The sequence below is a fragment of the Apiospora kogelbergensis genome (assembly GCF_038363985.1).
Source record: "Apiospora kogelbergensis strain CBS 113332 chromosome Unknown utg000008l_segment0_segment0, whole genome shotgun sequence".
Classification (NCBI taxonomy): domain Eukaryota; kingdom Fungi; phylum Ascomycota; class Sordariomycetes; order Amphisphaeriales; family Apiosporaceae; genus Apiospora; species Apiospora kogelbergensis.
Window position 1 is genome coordinate 1,345,758 of NW_027117425.1, and position 15,179 is coordinate 1,360,936.

Below are 15,179 nucleotides of genomic sequence, written 5' to 3' on the forward strand. Positions count from 1 at the left end.
TCTCGGCAAGGGCCCTGATTGGGTGGTATCAGTCACCTTGTCGTCGCCATGTATGCACGTGGGACCAACAAGAAGTCCCGTCAACAACAACGTCAAAATTGGAGGGTGGGAGAAATAGAAACGCCTCTTGTTACTACGTAAACTGATGGCGTCACACGACGTCCTATCGGCAAAACCTCGAATGCATCGCAATATTGCTCACTGTGCAGCTCGTTCCAAGAACAACATAGACCTGAGGATTCTCATCTCCTTATCCCATGGTTACTTTGGTAGTGAATAACCCCCCCATTCCAACTCTACCCAGTGTGTTGCAGCCTGATCCTGCCATGAAACGTGACGGATTAGGATGAACGAAGAGCCGGCTCAATGGAAGACGTAGTATGTGTTCTGAGGGCCGACAGGGTAGATGGGCGCTGTGGGATTGAGGAAGATGGGTCGGTTGTTTAGATGGTGTGCGTTGCCGGCCCAGAATGGAGACGGGCAATGCTTCGGATATACTGTTACCGTCCATGGTTTCATGGTCAGCGTTCGTCATTAGGGTAGTGAGGAGATGGCTACTTCTTCTTCTTCTTCTTTTTCTGCCTCTTCTACTCGTAACTCGCTATTACTTACACCATGGGCCCCAGTACGGGGGTGTCTGTTGGGGCATCACGTAGGTCGGGTTGGTCATGATTATTGGCATCGGAGCCTGGTAGGCGACGTTCGGCTGCCTAGATGAGCAGCAGATGTCAGTGTGTTTCCCATCCAATGACGCCCTTTGGAATAAAAGAGGTAACATACTGGAAGATGAACATGTTTGGGGGATTTGCACCCGGCGTGGGAGCTGCTGGGGTAGGAGGAGGTTGATTGGGGGAATCTGCGGGAGGCTGGGCAGGAGGTTGATCAGGTTGGTCGGGTATTGTTATGGTCGTCGTCCCCGCTGGCTGCTCGATGTCGTGTGTTGGCTGTGGGTCTGGTGAGGCAGAAGAGGCAGTTTCAGCACCAGCAGCTCCTTCATCTCCCCAATGTACGTGTAAGTTGAGACCTCGCCGGCCCGAATGTTGAGCGCGAATAGCGGCTGGGATGTTTTCAACTGCGGGGCGTGATACTCGCACCGATGCTGTACTAGACCATGCGTGTTGATCGGCAGTGCTTCCTTGGGGAGACTCTGGCATTGGTGGTGTAGATTGTGATTCTTCTGCACTTGCAGTGCTGGTGTCGACAGGATGGGGAACCTCAGGGTCGGAGTCTAAGTCGGGGCCAAGGCGGGCGCTTACAGGCAAGTCGAGGCTGGAATGGTCCTCTTCGGCGTGACTCGTCGGTGTGGGTGTATCTCTGGCACGACGAAAAGGGTTCGTGGAAGGTATTGTGGGCTCCTCAGTATTATCTGGTGATGTCGGGGTTGTCGAAAATCCACCTCGTCTGCAAGCTTCGGAGTTGAAAAAGGGTTCGATGGGTGCATTCTAAAGTTCGTGGGAGGATGGTCATCAGGGTCTTTATAAGGATTCTCTTCGGCCATTTCGAGGGTTGGAAATAGAAAGATGTGACTCAACCAGTGTTGTTGCGAGAGACACCTCGTCACCTAGGATCTTGCTGATGCTGTAGTTCCAGAAAAGGTGCGGGCTCGGGTCAAGGGGTGAAACTCAGAGTGTGAATTGAAGTAAAGACTGGATCATAGTCAAAATGAGAAGAAATGTGAAAGAGGACGCAGAAGGATGCACTCTTCATCAGATACCATAATCTCCCATACGTAGCAATGCTTGCCGTCCTGATTATATTCACCACCTATCCCCGTCAGACAACATCCGACGAATTTCCCGGTCCTGCCTCCGATACCATACATACATGCCCTTTCCAATCATTTGGTGTACTCTTAGATATCCCCAGAATGTATTACAAGTCTAAGATGGGCTCGAAAACTTCGCTTTTCTGTCATCCGACCACCGCATTATACAGTCCTCCTCCTTCTACATTCTCATGGGTATCATGGTCATTGCCTCCTACTAATACATGTAAGATGCAGAATAAAACAATATGCGAAAACTACTGCATACATCTGAGATGTATACCAGACTTGAATCGAATCAGATCGAACATCGAGCTTGAGACTCGTACTGCCACTTCCTCCCCTGCTAGCTTCCTCATATTACTTTGTTCTTTCTTCAGTAAATCATTGGTACGCCGACCTATAAGGAGGAAGTCCGGCGAGCGCTGGTGCCGGTGCCGGCGCCTGTGGTTCATAAGAGTCTTGCGCCAGTCCTGATGACGGCGCATAGTACCCAAAGAGCTCGGGGTTCTGGCGATCTGTGTTGTTGGCAGTGGCCGGTAGCCGTGGTTGTGTTGCTTTCGAGGGCCTCATGACGTTACCTGGTCGCGCTCCTTCGCCGTCCGAGCTGGCAAAGGACTGGCTAGGGGAGAACTCGACGCCTTGCAGGCCGTTTTGCGCAGGCCTGTGTCCTCCCCCTTCCGAGCTGGCGAGTGAATGCCTGGGCGAGAACTCGACGCCCTCTAGGCCGGTTTGGGCAGGTCTCGCAGCTGCCGTCTGACCAGGGCTTGACCTCCTGCTGCCGCTGCCGAACAGGCCACAGCACCAGCCCATGTTCCCTGCGTATTCGGAGACCAGCGCAAAGGCCTGGCAATCTGTTGTTGCGATATTCGTCCCCGTAGACAAGGATTAAACTAGGGGTTCTCCGTAGATGGCCCGCAGTTCCAGGGTTTCTTGGCGTTTTGATGGTGGCCGTCGTCGGTGAGAATGAGGAAACGGATCGGCGCGTTGGAGAAGTGAACGAGAGACAAACGGCGCGACGCAAGCGCAAATGTTAAGCTCAACGCGCAGACATTTGCACGCTCGGCCTCATCTCTAGGGGAAGAGGGAGAGAAGTAAGCAAGCGAATGATGGCAGCCTGATTCGATTGGTGTTGGTGCAAAGGGAGGGAACCTGGAGAGATTACAGGGTCTGGTCGAGGTGGAGAAACGCGCCCCTCCAGCGCTAGAGTAGCGCCGCCGCTTGCGAGCCATTCAACGTCGTCGTCGTCTGTATCGGTGATTGGTGACATGTCGGTATTATCCATCCTCGATATTCAGTATCGGCAAGTCGTATCCCAGAACAAAACCATCCGATCAGCTGTCCTCGTAGTTGCAATGCGCATCTGCGTCGCTCGTCAATCAACTCACATCCAAGCAAAGAAGGGCAAAGCAAACCAAACAAGATAGAAAAGAAAGATGCTAGTCCAAACACTCCCCCTAAGTGCCTCCGCCACCCTGACGCCGGCCCCCTAACGCGGACCGCCTTCACCCCCTTCGGCGAGGTCCTCAACAACCCGGCCCCTGAAGCGCGGCCCTCCAACACGGAGCCCTACGTCGTGACGTCCACGCTACCGTTCGGCGCCGAGCTGGCCAACCAGGGCACCGCCATCAAGTACGCAGCCATCGCATCGCTGCGCAACCTGTACAACAACGGCGATGGAGGCGTCCAGGCCCCCTCAGGTCGCCCTGCGGAGGCGCGGATGACCATGTTTGTGTGCGGGGCCCGGATGCCCTTGCCGTCTTCGGCTTCGTCGTCGCCGTCGCAACAACGACAGCAGGGCGCTGCCGCCGGTGGTTGTGGTGATGTAGAAGTCAAAATTCTCGAGCGCCACCCCTTCACGACGCAAACCTTCATCCCGCTGACGGCCGACGCCTCGAAGCGGTACCTCGTGATCGTGGCGCCGAGCCTGCCGCCCAGCGCTCTGGACGAAGGGCTGCCGGTGCCGGTGCCGGGACAAGGAGACAAGAAGAGCTCGGGCTCGAATCCTCACTCGCCCGTGCGGCTACCTGGACGAGGCATGCCCGACCTCTCCAAGCTGTGCGCCTTCATCGCCACGGGCGATCAGGCCGTCACGTACGGCGCGGGGACGTGGCACGCGCCCATGGTGGCCCTCGGCCCGCCTGACACCACGGTCGATTTCTTGGTGTTCCAGTTCGCAAACGACACGGCGCTGGAGGACTGCCAGGAGGTGGCTTTGGAGACCAGGGGCGGCCATGATTCCATCAAGCCGAAAATCCTAGTGCGCCTTGACGCTGCTGCTGCTGCTACGAACTCGCGCACGTCAAAGTTGTAAGATGGAGATCTAAGAAGAGAGGCGAGGTGTCAAGCTTACGGGCAATTATTGGCTCCTGATTTCTTGTCCAGCGAAATGTGCTTCTTCGCATATCACTGCGAGCATGTAGGAGTCAGTCACGGGCAAGCAGTAGAGCAGGGTTTACGCAAAATGGGCCGGAGGTGTATGTTCAATCTATTAAAGTCTTGGGGAACAAATCCTTCTTCCTTCTCTAGCAATTCTCGTGATGACGGACAAACTCCTTCCTTCTCCAGCAATTACTGTCAGTTCCTCCTACTCGTACATAACTTCTTCGTCATAGCCCATAGCCACTCATAACTACTCAAACTCATTGTGTGCGAAGTAGTCCTCGCCGAGTCTGACTCTTTAGGCCACTCCTTGAGCGCTAGGCCAAATCAACCTCCAAGACATCACTCTCGTCCTGAGGGACCGGTTAGGTTTTTCTAGCACTGCGAGAAGGTTGAACGCGACGAGCTTGAGTATCGGTAACAGGCTGCTTCTTTGAGCTGTACTCTCCGTCGGGGTTCTTATCGCCACTTTCTGATTCCGAGTCGGAATCGCTGGGTTCATTATGGTCGTTGTCAAGCTCGTTATCACTTGGGGGAGCTTTTCTACGTTTGCCCTTGCCAGTGGCGCGAGTCTTGCCAGTAGATCGAGTCTTGCCAGTAGATCGAGTTTTGCCAGTAGTTTGGATATCCACGCTGCCGACATCGTCATCAATGCTATCAGTCTCCTGACCCTTGCGCTTCCGAGGCAGTGCTGCCTTTTTGGAAGGTGGGCCGGGATCCGTATCAGATCTGCCAGAGCTGTCATTGTCGCTGTCGGAGCCTTCCGTTTGGCCTTGTGTCTTCGGCCATTTATTTACCTCACAGAGGGCCTCGTACTGCCTCTCAATGTTTCGGCATTCCTCGTCCGGAAGGTCAGCGAAGTGTACCAGAGCAGGGATAGTCGTGCCTTGTGCAATGGGAGTGGTCTTGGCGTCTGAGGGGGAGGGCTGATGCAGGTAAGCACCCGTTGTATCAAGTCTGGTTTCCACAAGATCGAGGGAGAGAGACAAGTCAACCTCGTTCAGCCCCTTCCACAACTCGTGTGAGGAGATTTGCGATCGTACTGAATCGAACGGAGGACTACCGTTGCCGCTGTCCTGGCTAGCTTGGCCCTGGCCTTCTCGCGATGTCAGATCGCCCAAGGCGAAACCAGGCAGGACCTTGACCTCTTTGCGTTGACGCAATTCGAGTATGTTGACTTCAACTGTCCCTTCGGTCACGCAGTGATACACATGTACGTCCTTCGTCTGCCCATGCCTAATGCATCGGCCAGAAGCCTGACGCATATGGCTGTCGTATAAGTGTTGCTTAGCACCGATGACCGGCGTTAAGAAGACGATGTGGTTAGCAATTACTAGGTTGCCCCCAGCTGCTTGCTCTGAGTTCACTTTCATGATTAATACCTTGTATTCTCCATTCTTGAACTTCTCCAGTGCGTCATTGTCACTGTTTCGGGCAGATTGAGTGGTAGCGAGCTCATTCGTGGTGGCACATGTAATGTTGTTACCAACCAAGGCGGCGTGAATCTTGTCGAGGATGGCTTGGTACTGAGCAAACAATACGACATGTTCACCATGCGGCACAGCGTTGATCAAATTAATGACGTGTTTCAACTTGGAGTCGAGACGCTGAGGAGCGACTTCCATGGGCTTTCCTGGAGGTTGGAGGTGTTTAGCCCAGATCTGGCGGTCTTGGAGCTCGCAGAACCTCGACAAGTCGACCACGCCATTTTTCAGGGTGGCTTCGCACCCACTCGTTCCATCTCCGCAATACTTCTTCTTCTGGTGAGCCCGGCATAGGACGTGGCCACATTGGGATACCAGCGCTAATGATTCGGTCGATTTGCAGCCTCTTTCCGAACAGGCCAGCTTATCGCGATTCTCGACTTTGAGGAATTGCTTGGCACACCTCACCTGGGCAGCCTGCTCATACAGATGTTGACATGCGTTCGTGAAAGTATTCCATGTAGTGGAATACTCGTCCTTTACCTGCAGCCGTGTCGAGCCGCGAGCCGTCACTTTCCCATCGAGCAAAGGCAAAGTCTTGGCGGCGTGGCACGCCGCGGTGTTGGGGGTTTTGTAGGCCTCCAACCCGGCCGACTTCTGTTTGTGGCTTCTGAAAGCCTCCGCCAGCTGTTGCCTCGACTTGGCCGACAAGGAACCGAGGCCCTCCCGATTCAGAATCTCTCTTAAATCACTCAGTTGCATATCGTCTGGGTCTTTGTCTTCTTTAGGATGGTTCTTGTGGTACTCCTTCTCATGTTCCTTGAGCTTCACACTTCTTTTTCCATGACGTCTTTGACAAATTCCGCAAGCTTGCCTCGCAAAGCTTTTCTATCATTGTCGGTCTTGGCTCTGGCTTCCAATTCCTTGGCACTGTATCCCTTGAGACCAAGGCCAAGTATTAGGTTGACGACATCATCGTCAGGAAGCTTGTCAATAAGCTTTTCAGAAGGCTTGTCAGTTTCTAAGGAGGTCTCAAGGATTTTAAGGTGGCCATGAACATCTTCGGGATCCAAGAGATAGAACTCGGGCCACTTGCTGTTGAACCTCTTGTACAAGAGATTGATGTTGTTGTCATTGGTTGCGAAGGCGTCGTGGAGGGGACCACTGTTATCCTTAGTCGCATCCAAGAGAGTTTTCTTGCTGTACAATCTCGCGTAAATATCCTCTTCCTCCACGGACAGAATTGCCTTGGCTAGCTCAACATAGTTAGAACGGCCCTTGAAGGTCTGCACATTACCTTCATCAAGGTCCTTCAGAATTTGCGAGAGACTGTTCGTGATCTCGTCATATTCTGAAATATCTTTCTGGGTTTGGTCCGCTGGTACACCTGTCTTATGAATAGCCCTGTGCAGGCGGACAGCCAGCCAGATCAGTTTATGGAAAACATGTCTGACATAGAATGTCGCCTCCTTCATCAATCCTTCTCGGACACCGAGAACCCCTTTGTGTTTAGGGTTGCTTTCCCCGGGGGCAGGGCTTCGCTCAGCATATGACGACGTGACGAGGCTTGGGAGAGTTGCTGTAAGAACCAGTCCCTTGATTGACTCGCTCTCTCCGTCATTCCCTTCCTTCGCTTTTAGAGTGGCAGACCTCAATCTCTTCGCGCCCTCCGGTGTCATATCTTCTTCATCCATATCAGCTGACCGCACTTCGGCTTGAAGTGCCTGATACGTCGATGCTTCAGAGAGGGTGGGCGGGCAGACCAAAACATGCTCGTAGACTTTGAATGCATGTTTTGTGCGATCAACCTTATTGCACGCTGTGAACGTACTAAGGAAGCGCTCAGCTTGCTGGTGTCTCTCGGTGATGAAATCCGAGGACTTCGTCATGCCGTATGACTCGATTTCCTCGAATGATGTCCTAGGCGACAAGGACGGGCCTTTTGCGATTCTGGGCAGTCCGAGACGGAGGTCCAAAGGTCGTGCGATGTGCAAGCCAAGGGTTCTTGCCAATGAGCAAACTTCCTTCAAGTTTCCCGTTGGTGGCGTTCCCGAAAGGAGCCATTTGCTAACGGCGTGGCTGTTTGTGACAAAGGATGATACCGCGGGGTTGTCATAGCTTACCTCATCCCAGACTATCCGGTTGAAGCTGTATTGCTCCAAGATAAACTTCTTCTTCACATCCTTCAAGTTGACCTTCTTCGCCATAGACGCGTGCCAATCCGAGTACGCGCGGCCATCTCTCCACTTGTTCAGAGCTATGGAAGTGATCCCAGCAGCAGGGAACGTCTCCTGGACACAACTGGCCAGGGCCTCCATATACTTCTTCTCGGCGAAAATGCTGCCACTCAAGACGATAATCCTGTAGTCCTCGGGATTGATTTGTTTGAGTTGGGCGAATGTTTTCACGAGGATGAAATTATGGCCATTTCCGGAACCAAGGAATTTTTTGATCTCCCCTCCCCATTGGTGAACAATGTTTGGTGGGCAAATCACCAAGTTGCAATTGAGCGATGTCGTGGTGCTGCCCTTGGGTCTTGTCTTCTTGCGCATCGTATGGTGGTCCTCATCAAATTGTTTCTGCAAACTGAAGAGTGCCATTACCATAACAGTTTTTCCGAAGCCGATGTCATCGGCGATGATACCTCCTCTTCGGATGATCATGCGCGAGGCGTCACCGAGCAGGCGAAGCTGCAATCCATCAATAAGCTCCTCCTCTCTCTCGCATTCAACGAAAGGTTCCGGGTTTCTTTCCCGTTTCAACATCCAGGCCACGGTCGTTTTCTGGCGGTCCATCAATGTCTCCCCAGTATGGGGAAAGGGAACCTCCTTATCAGCCAGTTTCTGGGCGGCGGAGGAGAACGGTGTGAGTGATTGTGACAAAGGCTTCAGTTGTAAGGCCAGACTGTCCACATATCGGGGCTGAATTCGAGCTACAGTGATGATTGGTGCCTTTTTTACCAGCACTGCTTTCTTCTCCTTGGGTAGGAGTCCGTATGCTTGGTGTGTTAAACGTACGGGATTGAAAACATAACGGATATCGAAGTCTTTCATTCCATGATTGGTCGATGGCTTATAGCACACCTGCGTCTGGAAGGCTGGCCTTCGAGTCTTGAGAATTCGCTCGTAATCCTCAACCACATCGAGGTTGTGATAGGGGATGCACCATCCCAGAAGACTTTGGGCGATATGGGTGCGCAGTCCTCACAACGTGAGGCAGCTTCATCAATCATTCGTACCCACTTCTCAAAGTGAATAACAGACTTGGATATGGCATATCCAATAGTCTCGAAAAGAGCACATTGGTCCTGACTAGGCACAACTGCCCATGCACCATCAGTACCACAGATCCACGTCATCTTCTGCAACAAGAGCAGAGGGTCACTAGGCAGGAATCCAGTGCAATCCCCTATTGAGAGGTCCTTAATGGACAACTGCCCTAACTGATTGTCTCCGTCGTCGCAGCCATTGTGTATATGGTTGTGACCTTTGGACAGCTGCAGCGTTATAGAATCGGCCGCGGAAGATGGAGAGATCTAGTCACCCAATTCTTCCCAGCGACTACCTATTTCAGCCTTGAAAGCTTCCTCGGAGCATTCTTCCAGTTTGTGCAGCTTCGCCTTTGGTTCGAATTTTAGCAAATACTCGCGGTGTTCATGAGCTGCCAAGAAGCGATGCTCATAGGAAATAGCGAATCCGTCCTCATCAGGGGGCCCGACCGCGTGGGATCCTTGAAAAGTCGCACCGACTGACTGTGAGCTCCAGCTTCCTCGCGAATGAACAGACTGGATTCGGCAGCATCGCACTTAGGTGCGCCAAGATATTTGCCAGTTATCTCTCCCTCCAGCATCTCTGAAAGCTCACCACCATTGGCGTGCTCCAACGCCAGATCAATGACTTTACCCTTGGTCGCGTCTTGACGAACAGAGATTATTGCCTTGACTTCAATTGAAGCAAAGTCCCACATAAACCACTTGATGTGAAGAGGCGAATGGGCTTCATGTGGAACAGTCCCCTTCATAAAAGGTTGCGACCGTCCGCAGAACTTCCGCAGTCGTGACTTGTCTTCCAAGACCTTGGTAGCATGGCTGGAGTATGGGTCCAGCATCACGAACCAATCAATGCCCGATCCTGTGCACACAACCTTTAACTCGAATCCATCATCCGAAGTATAGGTTAGCGTGATGACCTCAGTGATGTAGAAACGCTGGTACAGGAACTTGGCCTTGGCAAGAGCCTCGAAGATTGTGGTAGCCTTGCTGTTTGTGGGAGTATCGTAAGCACCTTTCAGCAATAATGTGGACTGATTTGTGAACTTGTTCAAGTCTCTCTCCCATTCCGGGTTCAGAAGATTGGTGATCACGGTTGGGAAATACTGCAGGAATTCGCACTCCGCAACTCGATATGGCTTTGGCTCAGGAGAACGGAACTCGTACGAGCGGTAGTCATGAACGGGGTTGCCAGCACAGTTGGTACATCGAATCATGGCGCAGATGTTGCAGATCTGGAGCCGAGTAGTGCTGTATTGGTCTGTTCCATTGCAGAAACAGTACCTGCGATGCTGAGATACTTTGTTGTTGACTTTCTCAACCGAGAACGCCACAAAACCAGTAGTGTCGTACTGTGGCATGAATTCTAATTGCAATGGTCCAGGGGCCAATTCAGACGAAGTTGAGACGAATGGGTTGGGGTAGTCTTTGGTGATTCCAGAACTCTCCCGCCACGGCGAACCTTCCCCGTCATTATCAATAAGTGAAGTCATGAAAATTGCATACAAGACAGCACCTATGACGGTAGTCGACATTGCGTTGCCTGCGAGATCTTTCAATTGATCCTGCGTCTCTTTCGAGAACTTGATCTTCATCAGGGGGAGGCCTTGCAAGGCCAAAGCTTCGTGGCCCGTGACGACACGTCCATCACAGCTGATGAAAGGCAGGCCATTTGGTGTGATACAGCCTACGTTGAAGAAGGAAGGGATGAGTCTGGCGCGATCGACATTCTGACTTAGGTCTATGACCTTCGTTTTGAAGAACAGATCCCAAGAATTGCCGGACAGCAGTGCTCGCAACTGGTTCATATCGATGGTGTCTTTAACGCGCTGGGTCTGGGTCTCCCAGAAAATCTTGTTCAGACGGTCGTAGAATTGCGCTTCGCCATTCTCCTGCCACTGGGTGACTGGTCTCTCATTGCCGAGGGCCTCACTACGCCGAGTTGCGGCATGTCGTAGTTTACTATAATCCCAAGCAGCCTTCTCCTTCAACTTAGGTCGCTGGGCCTTGTCTTCCAACTCTAGCCGAGCAATCTGTGCAAGTGGGTGATTGGGGCCAAGCAAGAAATCCGCGGCCGACGCCGAAGCCGGTTGTGTGAGGCATTTGATAGCTTCACCAAGACTGCCGCATATTGTTTCGGCGGCGGAAAATTTCTCGTCGCGAAAGGCGACTAGATACCTCCGCTGCCGTGTCTGGGGGACATAGAAGTCCTTGGTGTCCAGTTTTCCCACCCACGCCGTGTAGCCTAGTGGTTTGAACCACTGGTCTTTGGCAGATTCAAACGGTGCAGCCAGAACATTCTCGAGGATGACAATCCACGGTTTGTGCTCCGCAACGTACGAGAGCATAGAGAAGAAGGTCTGCTCAGACTCTCCTAACCCGAGAAGGACGTCTCTGTTGCTAGTGACATCTTGGATCGCCTGACGCACATCCTTCAATGTTTCGAGTACTTTGCCGTCCGCAAAAAATCCTCGGATTTTCGGACTAAACGCTCTTTGCGTTTTGACGTTCAGCGTAGAAAAGTCTACGCAAGACGTACCCGCGACGAGGATGGTGGGATTAAGGGGGATAGGCTTCTTTGGGCCCTTGGCCGTAGTCCTGATAGAGATAAGCATACACAGTCGCGAATGAGTAGTTGTAGCAGCACTTACGCTTCTTTCTCTCCAATGAGCAACTCCCGCATGTCGTTAAACACTATACAGCCCGTGTTCCGTGACACGAACGCTTGCTTAAACTCAACGATTTCGGCAGCGAACAATTGCTCAAATCGAAATAGCTCGCACCCGAACTTAGAGTAGAAAGCTTCCTGTATCAACTGCAGGGCGAAGATAGGAGACTCGGTCCCCGAGCACAAGGTCACGACTTTGAAATTGATTCTACCGTTCTCGGCGATCTTTTTCAGGTCTGCGAACTTTCCTGGTTCGGTTCTGTGCGCGGCTTTATCAACCATCTCGATGAAAGCACGCAGCGGGTTGGTAATAGGCCTGTCAGCGTGAGGGGAACCGCTTTCAGTACCGCATGCAGCGTCTTCTTCAGCATCATCAGAGTTTGGGGGTTACCTCCCTTGTGTCGCTTGGGTTTGGACTCGCCTGTGTGACCAGCCTCCGATGCATTTCTCCGTGATGCTCCTAGCGAGGCAGATGCCGTTGATGGAGCGGATGCTGTTTCTCTCTGTTTGCCTCGCCGTACAGAGTTGGCACCCCCGGCAGGCTCCATTGCAGCAACGTCTTACAAAACAAACGCTTAGCAATGTGTAGAAGAGAGTATGTGTAGAGGAGAGTATGTGTAGAAGAGCTTGTGTGTCGAAGAGCGTGCGTACAGAAGAGCGTATGAATCAAGAGAAAGAGATGCAGTACAAGGTCAAAGTAGGGAAGAGGATCTTGTCTGTACAGGCTCGGCCGGGGAGTGGCACCAGAGGGAGCTCTTGTGCAATTCCGCAGCTGACACCCGGACGGGAAGATGTTCTTGAGCAAGGCACCGATGCTGATCAAGATGCTGATCAGGAAAAAGCAGTGCGTGCCTTGCAGAAGATGATGAGGATGGTGCAATTTGTTGGCAATGCGATTTTGCTCTTAGGTTGAAGGGCAGCATAAAAGATTGCAAACAGTTTGGTATGGTCGATGGAAGAAAGAGATTTCAGTGACCTCCCCTTTCGTGAAAAACAAAAACAAAAGGCAGAGTCCTGTGGCAGCCCTCGCCCTATATAACAGCTTGCTTAGTCTTCGTGCAGCAGTTTGTTCTCTCGGTGGTGACTGGAGGGCTGAGCTCTGTTGCCCTTCCCCTATCGCGAGACCTTCAGTGACTTGGTTATGCTCGCCCCTAACTAAGCAGCACGCAGCCCTGCCTGGCATGCCAGAGTGAAAGACTAAGCTCTATGGCAGTATGGCAGCACTCGCTCCGTTACAAACAATAGCCCCTTGTATGCCAATGCCCTCTCTGTCTCAGCAATAGATCAAAGAGGGCCAGCTCAAGGAGAAATATCCGCAGGATTGTTGCACCCAGATACTGTATTGTGGGAAGAGCAAATAAAGGTATTAGCACCGAGTAGAAGCTCTTGGATGCCTTAGTACCAAGTCGTGGACTTGTGAGCCCCCGCCAACCAGCTATCGACAGCAGCTTTGGCGCCCTTGTGGTTGGGGAGGTCGCCGACATGAAGAGCCATAAGGCATCAGAGGGCAGGCGGGGGCCATCCTAAGGCTCGCGTAGACTCCCAGCAACAATGCATTACCGGGTTGACGATCGAGGCCGAGCACCTCCTTAAGGTCAGTATTGCCACAGGGCCGCACTGGATCTGTCAGTAGACAACATCACACCCACAGGGACGCAGCCGTTTCATGGAAAACAGCCAAAGGAATCTCCGGTGTGCAGTTAGAAGGTCTACCTGGGCCCCCTTGAACGCATCATGGGTGTGAAGGGGAGCGTTTTGGTCGAAAGGAGACCGCTATTGCAGTCTCAACTATCGTTGTGGCGAACAGACAGCTTTGAGGCATCATTGCCATTAGCTACCAGCTCAACTAGTCACACGACGGTTCCAATCATGTTCTTCAGCAATCCGCGCATCGCAAGTTACCCTGGCGGACTATCCGTCACCGAGAAACGCTAGCGCGCCAGTACTCAAAGACCACACAGGTATTACTTCCAACACATTTGAAAACCAGGCTGGCGCACCTAGAATCCTGCGGGGAGCCCCGATGTAGACAACCTGGGCAGTCCAGGAACTTGGTTCCGTTAGCCAGTGGCCAGCAACTCACCAGGCATCGGCCTTGGACAAATATGAGTGAGATCGTGCAGGCCAGGTATAGCGGTCATCATGTATGACCAACCACTTGGGTTTCAGCATCAAGTGGTGTATGTTCGGCCTTGTATACAGCAAGAGAGGTGCAGATGGCACCGCAACAACCCCCTTGAGTACGCTCTACCATGTGGCTATGACTTCAACCATGACGGGAAGTCACAACTCAAGGTGCCTCATGCGCTCACTTCATCACTTGACAGATAAGTGCAGGGCAACCCATGAGAGCAAGCCAGTTCTGGACGAGTCACGAGCCATTGGTCGCCCTTGTTAAGGCCAGATCCCAGGGGAAATTCCACAAACAAGGCTGCGGTCATATTTATGACCTGAGCCGCCCATTCCTTTATGGCTTTGGTCAGCCTCGATATCAAGGAGCCGAGCAGAAAAGGCGGTGCACTCCTGCCTGGCCCAGGGTGACCAAGTCTTCCGAGCTCCTTGGAAAACCAATGCGATGTATCGATTCAACCAGGGAAGGCATATGCAAGATGGTCCGAGCGCCAGAAGTGCTTGCTCAGCTCTTCACAGCATGCAATCATGCTTTGATGCACGCGTGAGAAGAGAGGGGATGAAAATGACAGCGGCTGAATCTGAATGCCCGGATCGGCAGAATGACGTCAGACCAATGCAGGATAATGTGCGGTCACCTAGGTGTCTCAAGGTGGATTGGCTATCCGCAACGACGTGTTCGTAGGTGGAAAAGCAGATCCAAAGTGGATGGATGCCAGTCTGTTTATTCCGCACCGCGCTAGAGCAGTATCGGGTTCTTCGATATCGGCTTATCGGAGCTCTTTATCGCCCTTATCTGTTATCGGTGGCCGATAACGTATCCGCTAGCGCCGCTACGGCTGCCGCGCTGTCTGTTAGCGGGAATGCTACGGATCACGCTCCGTGATCGCGATATCGTCCCCAGGAGCCGGCAGCGTACCGATCGCGCCAAAAACTGCCGTCATAATGGACGCCGTATCATATTTGGGGATTCTCCCGGGCCAGGAAGATGTTGCTCGAGACAAGGCCCATGACGTTGGCAGTTGGCAAGGGGCACGCCCACTGAGGATCCGTGCGCGATGTTGCGCTAGCGCTAAACTAGTTGGCCTGTCTAATTGTATTTTCTGGTCGGACTGGCTTGCAGCCCATGGACCAGCGCAATAACGGTAGAATCCCGGTTGAGCCTGAATGATGCCCTGAATGATGCAAGGTATCTCTAATGCACTCATTTACTGTACTTACACCAACTCCGTCTATCTGCATCTTGGGGATTGACCTTCGACATAGGTTATTTGTCAGGGGCTACTGGTTGTACTACATGACTGTGGCTGGTAGGTATAGTCAACCTTGTGATATAAATAATCGAAGAGAGAGAGAGAGAGAGAGAGAAAAGGAAGGGTGGGCATAGGGGCTGGCTTCTTTTCCAAGTAATTCATAAATTAATACGAATAAAAAATACTTGGCATTTGCTCACTCATACACCAAACACCTATAACTTTTGAGGATGATTGATACGCTATTAAAGTATAAGACCTCTGGTTCGATACCAGAATTGCTATAGTA

The 15,179-nt window shown here is 52.2% G+C and overlaps 5 protein-coding genes across 5 annotated transcripts; 1 reads left to right on the top strand and 4 right to left on the bottom strand.

Annotated features, from left to right (window-relative positions):
- Positions 1-2,149: 2,149 nt before the first annotated feature.
- PG998_012406 (uncharacterized protein) lies at positions 2,150-2,578 on the bottom strand (the record flags this gene model as incomplete). Its single annotated transcript, XM_066879222.1, has 1 exon — positions 2,150-2,578. The coding sequence occupies one exon, from the start codon at positions 2,576-2,578 to the stop codon at positions 2,150-2,152; it is 429 nt and encodes a 142-aa protein (XP_066725606.1).
- Positions 2,579-3,120: 542 nt separating this feature from the next.
- Positions 3,121-4,079, top strand: PG998_012407 (Ureidoglycolate hydrolase; the record flags this gene model as incomplete). The annotated part of the gene is made up of 2 exons (XM_066879223.1): positions 3,121-3,132; positions 3,228-4,079. 2 exons carry the CDS (start codon positions 3,121-3,123, stop codon positions 4,077-4,079), a joined length of 864 nt encoding a protein of 287 aa, XP_066725607.1.
- Positions 4,080-4,512: 433 nt separating this feature from the next.
- Positions 4,513-6,333, bottom strand: PG998_012408 (uncharacterized protein; the record flags this gene model as incomplete). Its single annotated transcript, XM_066879224.1, has 1 exon — positions 4,513-6,333. The coding sequence occupies one exon, from the start codon at positions 6,331-6,333 to the stop codon at positions 4,513-4,515; it is 1,821 nt and encodes a 606-aa protein (XP_066725608.1).
- A 65-nt stretch (positions 6,334-6,398) lies between these two features.
- Positions 6,399-8,624, bottom strand: PG998_012409 (uncharacterized protein; the record flags this gene model as incomplete). The annotated part of the gene is made up of 1 exon (XM_066879225.1): positions 6,399-8,624. One exon carries the CDS (start codon positions 8,622-8,624, stop codon positions 6,399-6,401), a length of 2,226 nt encoding a protein of 741 aa, XP_066725609.1.
- A 580-nt stretch (positions 8,625-9,204) lies between these two features.
- PG998_012410 (uncharacterized protein) lies at positions 9,205-11,789 on the bottom strand (the record flags this gene model as incomplete). Its single annotated transcript, XM_066879226.1, has 2 exons — positions 9,205-11,437; positions 11,491-11,789. 2 exons carry the CDS (start codon positions 11,787-11,789, stop codon positions 9,205-9,207), a joined length of 2,532 nt encoding a protein of 843 aa, XP_066725610.1.
- Positions 11,790-15,179: the final 3,390 nt, after the last annotated feature.